A 15,729-nucleotide genomic window follows, 5' to 3' on the forward strand; every position below is an offset into this window, starting at 1 on the left:
TTGATTACTATTAAAATCTCTTTATCAATTTATGTGAACTGAATTTTCATTTTCAGTATTGTTTGTGATTGGTAATATTTTATCATGTGTGTTTGTCTGACATAAGGATTCATTTACACTTTTTTACCTCTGTGTGCGTGCATGTGTGTGGGCGCATATGTGCCTGCATGCGTTCACATACATGAGTGACACCCCAGATGTGCCTTTGGTCTGTGTTCCATTTGGCAGCATCTTCAAAGGGGTGGTGGACCACCACGCAAAAGTCACTTGAGAGGGCACCCAAGACATGATTTACATTTCTTTATTATGGCTTTTCGTGCTTGATCTAACAAAATGTTGCCTTTTGTACCAGTATTACATAAGGAGTCTCGCTCACTCCGTTCACCCAGTTACGTAAAAACATGGGTACATGTGCAAAGCATTCAAATGTTATCTTTACTTCTCAGCAAGTTAGTCTAGTGTCTTTTCTATGGAAAAGGGTTCATAGCCAGTTGCTGAGTTCTCATTTGTCCTTGTATGACTGATAATGACCTTGCTGTAGTGTGCACAGGCTGTTATTGCACAGTCTTGCCAGTGGAGGGCAAACTCACTCCAGACATCAAAATGCCCGTAGAGCACCTCAAACACGTAGTTCTGTATTATGAATAATGGAGCTTTTGGAACTCATGTATTTCACTTAGGAAAGTGAGCGAATGAAATTTGTGATGTTTTATGGAGTTAAGTAGAGAGTAGTCACAGTAATGTGTATTCTGAAGTACCTTTTACTGTTCATATAAATGTATAGATGTCTTCTGTTACATATTTATCACGTCTGACTGAAATGGTGGTTAAAAATGGTACTCCATTTGAGAAAGAAAGATCCCCCAAACATGTGAGTGTTGGAGTCGATGCTTTATGAATGTACCACAGAGGGAGGAAGAGGGAGTCTGCAAAAGAAGGAATGTAACAGGTGCTAATCAGAAAGGGAGCCATGGATGAGGGAGTGAGAGAGATTACATCATTTTTCCTTCAATAGTCCTTAGCGGTGTCATGGTGTGTTTATGTGACTCATCGTCATGCACTGCAGAGGACAATGCAGGGTACCTCCACACCCAGACCAAAAGGAAACTTAACAGAAACTTGATTAAGGTGTGACACACCTTGATTAAGGTTGTTTTTGATGATCACAGAACATTTCAAGATCATAAATTCATCTCTCACTGGATGTTCTCAGTTTCTTCACAGACGATGCTGTGGCTGCAACATCTGTATCTGTTGGTTGCAAGAACTATATATACAATCCGTATAAAATAATTGGAGTTGAAAATCCCACACCCTCCTACGTCATCTCTCTCTCTCTTTCTCTCTCACTGACCTGCTGATACAGCAGCACAGACCAACATGTCAGTCAAAGCAGCTGAACAGGTGGTGGTGTAATGGCCACCCCTACCCAACCCCCCCTCCAACACACACACACAGGAGTGATCCACAGCAAGGCTCCCCACTCTAGACGTGAATGAAATCAACTTCGTATAGCTGTCACAATGTACGCATTTAACGAATAAATAGCACACACCACCATGCTGAATCTCTGCCCTCACCGCTGAAACCAAACTTAGGTTATGCTTGTCATGCCTCAGATATATAGCTGGGCCTCCATGACGTGATGGTGTGTGACGCACTCTGCTTCATCGTACGGGCTGAAGTCACAGTGGCTGTGTCTTCCCGTGTACTGTCCTGACACCTTTTGTGTGTTCAGCCATAGAAGCAGTGTGTATACTCTGAAATGGTATACTGCTCCTTATCTGCATTATACTGCATAATATAAGTCAATAATCATAAAGATTTATTTTTACAGGGGTAGAAGTCCTTTGAAACGGATTCCAATGAGAGTCGGAGTGAGAGAGCAAGTGATGGGGGCCTTTAAGTCATCATTGTTTAGCATCAATCAATCAGCAGACAAGTGTGCATGTTTGTGTGTGTGTGGGTGTGTGTGTGCGCGCGTGTGGGCTTGAGCAGCTGTGTGCGCGCACGCATGTTTGTGTGTGCGTGGGTGTGTGTGTGCTTATCCTAAGGTTTCCGAGGGAGCTCCAAGGAGGGGGTTGGGTGCAGGGGGCAGGGTGCTCGTTTGACAGCCCAACACAGTTGGCACAGCCCTGCTCAGAGAGGGGGAGAGAGAGAGAGGACAGGGTGAATTTCGCGAGGAGGAAAAGAGTAACAGGCTCGGGACGCCTTGTCTCCAAAGACTCTTCTTTTTGGAACTACCAGAACAAACTTGAAGAAGGGAGAAGAAGCAAGTCCGGCATGAGAGCTCCTGCAACTAAATGTATTTGAATTCCTGCCTTCCTACACCACGTCCTCTGGTTTCTCTCTCTCTCTCTCTCTCGCGGAAATACCCGGAACACACCACCACTCTCCTGGCCTAAGGGTGCACAGCCTGCTCTTGTGAGTCTTCCTTTCAACCTTTTCTATCATAGTATGTGAGAGGTCATGGGAGCACACGTACTGTTTACGGGTGTGTACACGTCTAGAAGAAAAAGTAAGGCATAATTGCAGTAGGAAGTTTCTGTGATCTTCATTTAATGTCATTTCGGAGTAGGTGTCTCCTGGGTAGTGCCATTTTAATCAGTATCACAGGGAGATATACAGTGTGGTAATTGAAAGCGGGAACTGGGCTGTGCTTTGTAAATAAAGTTAATCATTCTGTCTATTTCTGCAACGCCGGCAGTAAGCCAGGCCTCAGTGTGAACGCTTTCTCTCATCTACGAGATCTGCCTGTTTTATCCACAGCTGCTCAGGCTGAAATCCCTCCATTAGGGAGCTTTGGAGGAGGGAATATGTCCTGTTTAATGAAGCAGCTCTTTTTAATCTGTCACTCTGTGTCTGTGTTAGCAATAGTGACTAACATCAGTTCTCTCTTCTTTTTCTCTCTCTCTCCTCTCTTGCTTTCTCTCTCTCTCTTTCTCTTTCTCAGCAGTTCTAAAGCATTTAGCTATCGCTTACCGATGTATTTTAGGTGGATTCTGCTTCGTCAGTTTTTCGAGAGGCAGGCCCCTCTCCCATCGTAGTTTAACCCTTTGCACCTCCATGCTCTCTTCTAGGGGCAGAGGAAGTCACCAGAGTCCATCCCTCACACCTGATCCTCAGGGGGGAAAAAAACACTGTGTGTGCCTCCATCCCTTCAATCTCCATCTGCCCATCATGACCTTGCTGGCCTCAGAGAGGTCGCTGCTCATCCGTAGCAAATTCCGCTCAGGTAAGAGCACGAGGAATCTTGCGTGGCAACGTGTGGGAGCCTGTTTGCCTGGAAGTCTCTGAGCTGGGCTCTCCTGTGTGAAGCATGAAGTATTGGCTGCAGGTGGTTGTGTGCGATGCTGGTAATGGCTGGTGGTAATAAGAGCACCTTTTGCTTAGATTTTTTCTTTGCTTTCTTGGTTTAGGGGGGAGCCAGGGGCGTTGGAAGTGCTGCTTTAGGTGTGTTTTTGAGGAGGGATATGTCAGCGTACAGGATCATAAGTATTATTGTGACAAAATAAATAACGATTTGAAAGTGAAAATTCCCACTGAAAATCTCATTTGTAATATTTTATAGAACTGGAGCTGTGGAAACTGTGCCTTTCTAAATTGTAGCCCCAAAATGATCAAGCTTAGTAATTATGATAAAAAATACAAATTAATCACTGACTAGGGCATTAATTTAAAGGAAAGAGCATGTCCTTGTTTTGTACAGTCTTTATTTATAGTTTGCATTTAAAAATTATCAAATGTTATTAAAAAAAAACTGTAAGGACCTCTAGCTTTAAAAGCAGATTCATTTACAATTAAAGCAGCACCAGAACCAAAAACAGTAGCGTGATGTGTGATTAATTAGCAGAACAGTGCTAAACATTATTGCTCATAAAGATGTGCATTTTGGGCAAAATGTGCTGGGATTCACTACCTCATGAATTTCTTGGGTTACTGGTATGAGGTGCCCTCAAATAATTGCTTCTTTTACATTATCTCACTTTTATGTCATTTCTAGCTTGAGCCAGAGTTTGAGGCCCAACTGTCAAACCTCTGATGAGTTGAAGCAGGTGTTCTAGACCAGAGGAAGCAGTAGACTGTTGTGACTCTCCAGGGTTGAGAGTGGTGAAGCCCAAACTGCAGTACTGTACTGATCTGGGGCTTACAGGGAGAGTTGTGGTAATGCTGTGTTGTGATGTGTCATCTTCCTCCGTGCGTGATGAAGGACACGTGGGTAGAGGTTAGCCTGGCATTGTAGCTCTCCCGTGTGCTTGGAACTCCTTCAAAAAAGCCGCCCTCTGCTCTTGGTTTTACTCATAAATGCCACGCTGCTCAAACACACCTCCAACTGGGCACATTGGCACCCCTTTCCATCATGTACTTATTAAACACAATGTCCCTGCATCTCCCTCCAAACAGAAATACTGACCTCCACATGTTCTCTTAAATCAGGTAATTCTGCATACCAAAGGGAGATAACTTTGGATGAGTGCCTTGTGACTATGGGGCATTGGTTTATTTACCAGCCACAATGTGAAAGCTAGCCTTTAATGAACTGAGCTAAACCCAAAGACTGTACTAGAGTCATTTTATTCTATTAAATAACTAGTTACAAAGGGCTTAACATGTTAAATAGACACAAAAGCACCATAAATTGTAGGTGTGGAGAACACAGGTTTTAAAGTAGCCTTGTATCACTTGGAGGAAAAAAGGCCCTACTGTGATAGTCTAGATTTTGGGAAACATAGATTATTCCACACACAATACACTTATGTGAGCGACTAACTTCTATCCAAACTATTGCGCAGACATGATGAGAGGTCATTTACTGGCTTTTTCCTCTGTGCATGCTGTGCACAACCAATCAGCACAGGTTTCACAGAGGAATTGAATCACATCCAGACATCACTGCCAAGTTTATACTAGCTAGACATTTAAGGCCAGTCTTGACTTCAGCAAAAGTATTTTTTACTGCTTGTAATAATTGAGCATGACTAATGGCAATAATAATAGCACTTAACACTTCATTAATAAGGAGTCAGGGCTTGTCATATGAAGGAATCTCATTCTGTGCTTGACTGTCCTTTGGTTCTGTATTGTTTCCTGCTTTGCTCTGTCACTGACCTTTGGCTCTGCACTGACCTTGGGTCTGATGAATCATGAGCAAGTTGGCTGTATTCCTGTGGCAGACTCCTGATTCTCAGAGTGTTGTTTTGTTTTTTTTTTCCACCTAAGCCCACTTGACTAGCCTAAATTCCACCTCTCAGGCTGGTTCTTTGCCCAAAAAACACTGGCTTGTGCTATTTTCACGGGTTCCGGTATTACAGTGACATATTATCCTGCGGTGAAGACACAGCTCAGCATTTGGGTGGATGCATCATATAAACTGAAATGAAGCAATTGTAAGCCAGTTGAAGTTTTGAGACATGCGTGGTCATGAGATGTGAGCTGTGCAAGTCTGGTATGTGCCACCCAAGTATGTGCCACACATCAGTTCGCTGGCATACCCCCTGAAAGATTCAGACTTCCTGGGTTTTCTCTGATAACGTCCTCTCCGTTACATCCTGTGCTGTTCAGCTATCAAAAATTCAGCGCAGTGTACCTCTTTGTAATCAGTAGCAACAAGCTGGCCTGAATTACCTAAGCAACATCAAAGGCCTGTGGAGAGAAGCATCTATACTGTCTTCTGAGCGTATGATCTAGTGCTCTGTTAAAAACCTCAATTTTTTTTACACAGGATGACTTTTTGTCGATAAGGAACAGAATGGCGAAGTTGTTCAGAAGGAAAAGAAAAACCTCATCTGCTGATCATTGTCTTTCATGGGTTTTCTACACTGACACAATGCGAAGTGTTTCCCTGGAGTGCTGGAGACTGTAGAATTCTTGCTTTGTTTGCAGTTTTGTTTTTTTAATAGGCCCAAATGCTTTAAAGCCGTAAAGGCAACTGCCTCACAACCTGGAGCGAAGACACCGGCATCTACATTACTGCTGCGTTTTGCAGTGGGTTTCCGCTTCCGCTAACTGTCCGCACTACATTATATTCAGGCGGCAAGCTTTAGCTATGGATAGAAAGCGTAGAACACTGATTTGCAAAGCCCATATGGGCCTTGACAGAGAATGTTTATTTTCCACAGTAAATTGACAAGAGGAAGAAATTACTTAGCACAACTGACTGAGAAAGACAGCAAGCATGAGAGACAGCTGAAGGGGGGCGGGGGATAACCAAAATAGACACACTGAGGGATAAATAGTTACCCCCTCTATATCTCTCTTCACCTGCTTTTCCCAGTAACTGTGTGTGTATATGTGTGTGAGTGAGTGTGCGTACGTGTGTGCACACACGTGTGCATATATTCCAGTGTGTGCATGAATGCGTATGTGTATGTGTGTGTAATGATGTGGGGTATGGCCGGTATAAAATAGGCATGTGTGAGTATTTGTGTTTTGGTGGGGGGGGGGAATTGTACTTGTAGATGTGAGCAGAGTGAGCAGAATTCATATGGGTGCGATGTCAAACACTTTTATGATCACACAGAGTTATTAAACACTGCGCCAGTCGTGTTGTGTAACATTGCACTACACTGCCTACTGTCTTAGACCAAGACCAGGGAGGGCATTTCAGATAAATGTCAAACGCATCAAATACAGTTTATAAATATTCTTTTCAAAATAAGCTTTACACATTTGTTCATTTTGTAAAATTCTGAAACAAATTTATAGAGGAAAAAAATCCCTTGCCATTTTGTATTGCAAATCTTCATGTCTTTTTCTTTTATTCAGTTCTGCAGTTGAGAATACAGAATCGCAGACAACAGAAGGAACTATGTGGTGAATCTGGTGAGTGCATGTTCACACACTCATGATGTGGTCATTACCGTGCCAGACACACTTATACCAACCATCCCAATCTCAATATTTTATTCTCTGGCATTATAAGAACACAATTTGAAACTTTCTTACTTTAGCTCTTTTCTAGCTTTTCACCCTTCTGCCATTCCGACATTCCTTCACGTCCTTAACCCGCTTCCCTAATTCCTCTTTTTACTGGCTTTATCAGCAGCTCCGAAGGCCTCCTGTCCTGACCAAGCAGGGGAGAAAGAGGTGCATGGGGTAGTGGTGAGTAATGAGTGAATATTGACTATGAGCAAAGCCCTGGAAGACGAACTGTTGCTGTGAGAATCAGCATTAACATGAGTGAGTGTATTCTGGGAATCCATTGCTTATGCCTCACGCTTTTGTTGGGCTGCTCTTTTTTCTCACCTGTCCATGACCTAAATACTAGCCAACTGATTGGTAGACGAGAGAATTGCAAAGCGAATTCAACACTACCAATAGGTGGAAGAGACAACGACCAACTGGACAACTTAAGTAGAATTGCTTTACAGTGGACCGGGACCCTTTGTGAAATATAACACAGCTGGATACAATGGATTTAAAAACATTATTTCTTGCAGTCTTAGTCACATGGAAATACTATAAGAATTCTCAAAACATTTTGGGCAAATGTGCTTTCCACTAATGACTAATAATGTCACGTCTAGTGCAACTTACAGAAATACAGTTTGATATAAATTAAAACTGCAATTCACGAAGGAACGTTTGTTATTGCCACAAACACAGAGAGGGCTAACACAAAAATGGTCACACGTTCTGATAAGCTGAAGACAGATCCAGTGCAGCGTACGTAATTCAGAGTTGAAACGAGAAACCACAAAGTGAAGCATTCCAGACACCGGCTGAAGTATATTTGTGGCTCTTTGGATGACCTTTGTCTTTATAAGATGTCTCTGCATTTGCTTCCACTTCACATGAACACAAGGCTGCGAGAGTGTTAGACAATAGTATTGTGTGTTCTGAAGAGGTGTGCTGATGTTGATGGCTGATCTGACCGGGGTGTTTCCTGATACAGCATCAGACAGTGGATGGCACCACTCAGAAGTCGCCCCCTAAAGGTCTGACTGCTGAAACTGCACAAGGTGATTCATTATCAAAGAGGGCCTGGGAGTGGTCTATCGGTCATAACAGTACCCGCCCTCTCCCTGAACTTAAAGCTGGGTCATTTGTCTATGTGTCAGCCAGTGAGCTGAGTCCCACGTGTTTGTCTTTCATGCCTTTTTGCAGACAGGGCTAGTGGTGGTCCTCAGAAACAGAAGAAAGCTCGTCTGGTTGAAGATCTGAGTGAGAAGATCCAGAGACGACCTGGACCACTTGAGCTTCTCCAGAAACACATCCTGCCATTGGAAAATGGTGAGTGGAACTAATAATACATTCAAGAACACACAAATAATCTTCTCAGCTCAGTGGTGCTGTTGGAGGATTATTACAGACTTGTCAAAGCTCATTAAGTTAAAGGGAAGTTCCAGGCTAACTGTAACCTAACCTCTTTGTAGGAATTATTCTGTTACTTCGCATGTCACTCTCAATGCCTTTGGAAGTTCTTTATTACCAGACATCTCAACACACACCAGACATCTGATGCTATTACTGTAAACTACAATCTGTTTAGATTAAAATGTACCTTTGCTTGTCTCCCTCTTGCAGCTCCCATTTGTTTTGCTTTAGCCTCAGATGTCTTTGAAGATGACGTCTCTCCGTGCTCCTCTGCATCTCCCGAGCAACTCGGGCTGCACCAATCCCCTGGCTTCTCCTCATCACCTGGGCTGAGCAGCGACCACTCACTAAGTGATGGGTCACCTGGTGCCACGCCCACCGATGGCAACTCGAGCAGCGTACAGGTATTTTGCCGTTAATAACGTTATCAGACTCCAAGTTTGCCGTTACACCCCCACTACTCATTTGATCGTGTGCTGATTCTACCCCAAAAGCAACCCAATTTAGCGTTGCTCCCTGCAACTGAAAGCCTCAGTCAGCCTGTCACTATGACAGTGGTGGCGTCAAGCTCCATGGCAACGACCGGGAAAGCCAAAGGCATGTGCATCTCCTCTCAGACAACACCTGTGCTGCCGAAGGTAAAAAAAAAAAAAAGAAAAAAAAAGAAAAAAAGAAGAAAATGCACACTGGACTTAATGAATGCAGTTCCACTTTTAAAGCAGTGAAAATGCATTAAAGTTTGTAATCAGTAATGTTAATATAACTTTTTTTTTAATGTCAGCTTTGGGAATTTCATGAAGTTTGCACAATTTATGAGATGTAAAATAAACAAGTAAAATAATTTATCTCTTTTGGCTAAGTGGCAATGATATTTAAAATTTAGCTTGTAGCAATAAAAAGTCAGTAATATTAATTAATATTAGTTATTCAGTTTGCTGTTTTATTAAGTGAATTTAATTGCATTGATGAATACATTTTGTCTCCTTACTTTAATACATCTTTATCATTTTTATTAAACAAAATAAGTCTTACATTAAATCCCAGATCAAAGGTTTATTTATACATACTTGTGATGATTAACAGGAACACACCCTAACATTTTTGAACCAATGAAACTGTGGTACCGTCCTCTGTCATTTCCTTTGTGAGGACTGTTTAAGTAATTGTTTTTGTTGTTCATATCATATCCTCCCTGATTTCTCTCTTTCTGTTTTTATTTTCTGCTCGTCTCCCTGTTTCTCTTTACTTGCTTCTACCTCTCAGACAGCTCATTCCATTCTGGGCGGATCTTTAGTTTCGCCCCGCCCTCCGCGCCCGCGAAAGCCGCGTGACTGCAAGCCTAAGATGAGGAAGTTGAAGTACCACCAGTACATTCCCCCAGACCAAAGGGGCGGGGCCGGAGGCGGTCCCGGAAACAGTTCTCAGAAGAACAACAGTCAGTCTCAGCCAATCGACCCCGCGTACTCTCGTCTCTTACAGCAGCAGCAGGTGTTCCTGCAACTGCAGATTTTAAACCAGCACCAGCAACTCCCCGTGGCAACCAGGTACATTAACCAGCACGCTGCTGTAGACGTGACGGCACCAGCCGCAATCTCACACCTTTGGCGCCTTTTATCTATGGGAGAAAACCTCCACAGCAACCTCCATATGTCACATTAACATTGGCGTTTAGAACAGCCACAGAGCAACTTCAACACCTAATAATTTTCACCGGTCTGCATTGTAAAAAAAATAGAAACATTATTACATTATTCATAAGATAAAAAGGTCTTATAAATATCTCCATTGTGTCTCCAATCAGCAGTGAGAACCAGTTAGTGAGGTTTTCTGGAGCTGTGCCTCAAAGCTGCCCTCGGCCTGTTCCACCAGCAGCAAACCCCACCCCCTTGGAGACAAGTCCCACCCAGAAAATAGAGTTACTTCCTCCAAACCTCGACGACCTAACGGTACGAACCTTTCTAAGCTAAGCTTCCTGACTGAAGGGCCTACTTCAGGACTGCTGAGTGTTTCGTGTGCGACTGTGTCCCAGGTGTCAGAACTTCGGCAGCAGTTGCGAAAACGTGGGCTCCCAGTTTCTGGCACCAAGCCTGCCCTGTTGGAGAGGCTCCGTCCCTTCCAGATGCCCCGCCCCCAGCTGACCCCACCTCCTCTCTGCCACCTGGAGGGGACCCTAGTATCTCCGTGCCCGCCTGGTCTGACCCCCTCTAACGTGGATGTTTCCAGCAGCCCTTCACACGTCTACGTCCAGCCTTCAGGAATGGCGCAACAAGGCTCAGCTGGTGTCGGTTACTTGACCTCCTCATCTTCTTCTGCGGGCTCCAGTCCGAGTCTGCAGGCCCCCTCACCTCCACAGCCCCTCGGCGCCCTCTGGAGGCCAGACCAGGCGGCGGAGGAGCTGAGTGTGGAGCTGGAGATGAGGGAGAGGATTCGGTGCAGACCCAGAGAAAAAATACAGGACGCAGTCACACAGGTTCTGACCATTTTGTTTCTCTAAGTACTCTATGAAAGGTACACAGGTCAACGCACAATCCCTGTTGTCTGTCTGATGTGTCTGACACAAGAGTTGGCCTGTGTAGGACTTTTGCAGATCTCATCAAAGATGAGATATAATGACCTGCCCGGCTATTTACTTGCCTCTCATTTGTGAAACTGACTTCATGATAATCATGAAGATTTCATGGTTATCTGCCCACATAACAATCTTACAGTCATCCTTGCAGCTACTTTGAATTACAAAGATCTTGAGTTACTCTTGGTGTTATTGTTCCTGGCTTTGGCATTGCCAATCTTTCCTACTGTCTCCTCACCTCTCTGCCCCTTTATCCCTCGGCAATCGTCCAGCCGTGTGGAGGCACCCTACATCCGTTCCTGCAACAGGACGCAGGATGCCTGAGAAGGAAGCCAAACACAGAGGGACAGGTAGTGCTGTGGGCACAGGTGAGGGTGGTACAGGCTGACTACACCGCTATGTGGAAATGTGTGGAAATGTGTGGAAATGTGTGGAAATGACTTTTGTGTTGCCAGAAGTTATTCTGAACCGTTATGAATGCAGTCAGACAAAAGCATACATTAGAACACCCCAGTGCTGAGCTCAGCAAAATTACTCAAATTGCTGTGTCATGTTTTGTTTTGTTTTTTAAATTTTGCAATGATGAAAGTAAAATAAAGTAAAAGTAAACATCTCTTGTTGTGTATTGCTGTGTCAGCAGGCGTATTCCTGTCAGCCATGTGACACTATTGGCCAGGATTTTGAGCTTCCTTTGCAAATCACAGCAAGCCCAGAACAAGCTCCGCCCACGGGTGGTCGTAGCCTGGAGGAGCTACTGCAGGAAGCCATTCAAAGAGTACAGGTATGTATGTGTGAGAAAAAGAGAGTGGGAGAATGTGTGAAACAGGGTGTGTGTGTGTGTGTGTGTGTGTGTGTGAGAGAGAGAGAGAGAGAGAGAGAGAGAGAGAGCGAGCGAGAGATTTAGAGTTAACTGTCCTTCCCTGAAACATTCTTTTGAGTAGCATTCATGGTAACTGGCACAACGATGTCATTCTCCATGTCTGCTTATGCCAGATGGAACCCAGTGAGTCCATAGATGACATTTTGGAGGGAACTGTCGGTTCTTCTGGTGAGCTGAATGCATTTTCTTGGACCCTGAACATCTTACATGAAAATGTTGCACTTGCAAATGCTATTTCCTGTTTACACATTCTAAGCACCTTGAATGTCTTTCCTGTCATGTTTTGTTAATCAGATAATGCTCCTGTTTCAGATTTCCAGTTACCTGGCGCTGCACTGCCAGGCTCCCCTACCCCTCCACCTGACCAATTACAACCCACCCAGGGCACCTCCAAAGACGACAGAGTCCTGTCATCTCCACTGTGCTCCTCACTCCTGCTGGAGCTTCCGCCCTCCCCCACCGGTGCCCCACCCCTCTCTTCTAACCCTGCCCCTCCTCCTCCCCCCCTCCCCTTCTGCACCACTCCACCTCTGTGCACCGCCTCCAGGAAGAGGAGGTCCGATGTTCCAGCCTTTGACCCTGCCGACTGGCTGGAGTCGCTCACCTCGGGCCTGCACCCTCTCACGCCACCTACGGCACCTTTCGTGGAGATCGACTTGGGTCTCGATTCAGACCTAAATGTAAACAGAGTCCTTGACCTGATGGTGGAGCAGTGGTGAGGCTTGTGGCGAGCCACACGCGTGTGCGCGTGTGCGTGTGAGTGTGTGTGTGTGTGTGTGTGTGAGTGAGTGTGTGTAATTGGATGCTTGATGGGTAATTACCCACCTTTCAACCCCTGCCTCCCTGGAGAGGTGACCCCTCATTTTTTCTTCCTACCCTTCTTTTACATCCATTCATCTCTGTCCACTGATGTGACCAAACAGATCTGACTGGCATCGACTGCAACTCTCTGCTCCACACAATGTCAGGAGAAAGAGATAGAAAGATGGTGAGCATGAGAGAGAGTGAGAGAGACAGTAAGCGTGAGAGAGATGCTTTGGTGACTTCTTGTTCAAAAAAACATTACACACATGCACATGCACGCACGCGTGCACACACATGCGCACACACCAGAGATTATACGTTGTATGTATAAAACAAAGCAAACTTCCTGTAGATATGCTCCTTACCTCAGTGCCAGACAAACTGTCGGCATGTGGTGAGCAGGCACTTCAGCAGGAGCTGTCGGCAAGCTGTGTGTCTTCGCAGGGAAGCGTATGCGCTCCCTGCGTGTGTATGCTTCTCTTGACTGCTTCCCTTGTGTGTGTGTGATTGTATTCATGCACACACATTCACAGGCATTTATCTACACTTTCCTCGCACTGTGAGTAAGGTGCCTAAAGCACCTGAATGCACTTGTTTCGTTCCCCGTACGTTGTTGTACATTTATTTCCCCGATTGAAAAAAACCGCTGCGTCTCGTGCTGTAGCTCGTGGCACATGCCTCAGAATGGCTCCAGTCAAATCCCTCACCTTCAGAAGAGGTCCTCCAGAGGCACTGCCTTACAATGGAAATGCCTTTACGTACCTCACTTGTCATTACACAAGGAGGCGAACCACCTGCTTCCCAGCTCTGGCACGGAGCCCGTTATTATCCCAATATAAATAAAAAGATTGGGGAAAACTGATCTCAGAGCAGGGCTGTGGAGACAGCTTAAATACTTTACACCACTTGTAGCGAGCGAATCTAGAGGATTTTGACTCACCAGCCCTACCAAGCAAACACTACGAATTTAAAGGGAAAGTCTTTAAGCCCCAACACATTTAAACTTACCTGAAGGGACCCACATGATATCATCTACATCACTTTAATCTTTGGCTGCCTCTTGCTCACGTACACAGTGTAGGCTATTGGACTGCAACCCCTGTGACCCATGCCGTTGGGAAACCTCCACCCACTCCACCCAGCTGAAAGTCTTGGGTTTTTCTGGCGAGAGCTGTAGCTGTAGCTGGCATTTGATAATCAAAGCCACTGTGGTTCCTCGATCCAGGACAGAAATGTCCTGGAGACGAACAGCCTCCCTGCAGCTGGACATTCGGTTTTTCAGAAGTTATGCACAGGTCGGACACGCGTGCTTTACCATGGGGAGTTTCTGTTCCTCACACCTGTTGCTTTAAAGATTAACGTTCATGTTAAAATATATTTGATGCGCCAATAGCAAAGAACAACAACCATCAAAGAAATAAACCCATGAATACCCTTTTCTGTGTTTATTTATCCATATTTATTGAGTAAATTATTCAGTCTGATGTTAATGTTAAAACTGTGTTATAAACAATGAAAAATTAAAGTCTTAATTGATTTTGCCAGCTGGTGTCATTTGTCATAGATTTTGTTATTTGCAAAGAGGCAGGCAAGAATGGAAAAATGAGTTATTCTGTAGCTCCCAGAGCACTGTTTTGGCGAATCACCTCAACAACAACAACAAAAAAAATCATGAATCACCTTAAATCTTAAGACATTTTTGTTTCTGCTCTTGAAATTCCCCTCCAAAAACCTGCATGCCAGAAATAACATTGTTATGGCTGGTCTGAGATGTACCAAGGTAGCCATGGTATTTACTGAGCTTTCATCTTCCATTCCTCCCCTTCGGCCTTCCCGTAATGACTTCACAGCCCATAATATTCCTCCAGAACACTAGAGTGTCAGCAGCAGGAACTGTACTTTAATTCAGCGTATTTCCAAACCTATCAAATTTTGCACCCTTGTTCAGCGTGGGCGAGGTAGTTCCGCTGGGCGCCTCACGCTTCTGAAGTTTAATTACTCTGCCCCAACTATTTCCTTCAATCGGCTAATCTGAGCTGGATATTTCTTAAGGTGTTAAACTTTCTGTAGTCAGCAGTGAAATGTACTTCACCAAGCTGGAAAGAATGTGTCTCTAAATCTAGTCACAATCATTAACTAAAGACAAAAAAGAGAAAAGGTTTAGTTGAAGTAAATCTGAGTATCTGTAAAAAAAAAAGTCAAATATTTTACACATATTGCACTAATTTATTTACAGAGACAGATGGCTTAAATATTTGTTAATCCTAATTGTGTACAGTGTAGATATTCATGCATTATTCATATCTGTCTCTACTGTCTTGATAAAGAGCTTTCACCATATGCAGAGATTAATTAAGTTAAAGTGTTAATTAGATCCTATTTAACACAATATGACAAGCAAAATCTATAGTGCTGAAATCCATACGCAAACTGTTTAGATCATTAAGCACTCATAAGGGATTTCATTCAAAGTATGCTTCTGCTTTATGGCATAAAATGTAGTTTTAGGGGAATAACTAGTTTCTGTACATTTAAAAAACATTGGGCAGTAACACCTGCAAATGTCTTTAGATTGAGGACTGTAAATTCTGTCCCTTCCTCAAAGTCCCATTCAGGAGAACATAAATTTCGACACAAACTTTAAAGTTAAATGAAGTTGGTCAGTCTCTGGAGGTGTGTAGTTGAGGAAAGATGTGAGAGCAGTAAATACAGCTCATGATTGGTGACTTTGGGGATGTCTGTCAGCACAAGTTTAGGGAGGGCTTGTGGCAGAAAAGAGTGATAAAGCTGAGAATGAAATTTGTTAAGCAAGTTTCAAACCACAAATTCAAAATTCACACTGAAATTTAAATCATGAGGCTTTACTTTTCCTCTTGTGGCTACTACCACACTTTTACAGCTTTTTTTCAGTTGCTAAGACCCAAAAACTGGTACTTGTAGCACAATTTTGGAAACCACTAACTCGTGTAGTCTATTTATTGACCTGGTACACTAAACCATAACCAAGTTCTCTGCCTTAGCAATTCTTAAAAAAAAATGTTTTGGAAAACAATGCCAAGCAAATGCCACACCCTCATGCCAATTACCCAAACCCAGTCCGCTAATTCTTTTGGCTAATTTTTACATATCTGTAGAAATTAGAACTTGAGCCCTATAAAGA

At 43.9% G+C, this 15,729-nt stretch overlaps 1 protein-coding gene across 3 annotated transcripts; it reads left to right on the forward strand.

The window, feature by feature from the left end:
* The first annotated feature begins 2,124 nt into the window (after nucleotides 1–2,124).
* Nucleotides 2,125–14,113, forward strand: si:dkeyp-69b9.3 (uncharacterized). Of its 3 annotated transcripts, none has more exons than XM_026999120.3 (15): nucleotides 2,125–2,424; nucleotides 3,081–3,235; nucleotides 6,766–6,822; nucleotides 7,043–7,101; nucleotides 7,895–7,961; nucleotides 8,107–8,232; nucleotides 8,527–8,720; nucleotides 8,811–8,954; nucleotides 9,580–9,860; nucleotides 10,118–10,262; nucleotides 10,346–10,786; nucleotides 11,158–11,253; nucleotides 11,523–11,666; nucleotides 11,879–11,933; nucleotides 12,078–14,113. In XM_026999120.3, the coding sequence occupies exons 2-15, from the start codon at nucleotides 3,181–3,183 to the stop codon at nucleotides 12,482–12,484; spliced, it is 2,271 nt and encodes a 756-aa protein (XP_026854921.2). In that variant the 5' UTR covers nucleotides 2,125–2,424; nucleotides 3,081–3,180; the 3' UTR covers nucleotides 12,485–14,113. The 3 variants fall into 3 exon arrangements, with proteins under 3 accessions (XP_026854921.2, XP_026854922.2, XP_026854923.2); XM_026999121.3 differs by having other exon boundaries at nucleotides 11,526–11,666; XM_026999122.3 differs by having other exon boundaries at nucleotides 7,046–7,101.
* Nucleotides 14,114–15,729: the final 1,616 nt, after the last annotated feature.

Source organism: Electrophorus electricus, chromosome 14 (assembly GCF_041902795.1).
Source record: "Electrophorus electricus isolate QZ-2024a chromosome 14, ASM4190279v1, whole genome shotgun sequence".
Taxonomy (NCBI): Eukaryota; Metazoa; Chordata; class Actinopteri; order Gymnotiformes; family Gymnotidae; genus Electrophorus; species Electrophorus electricus.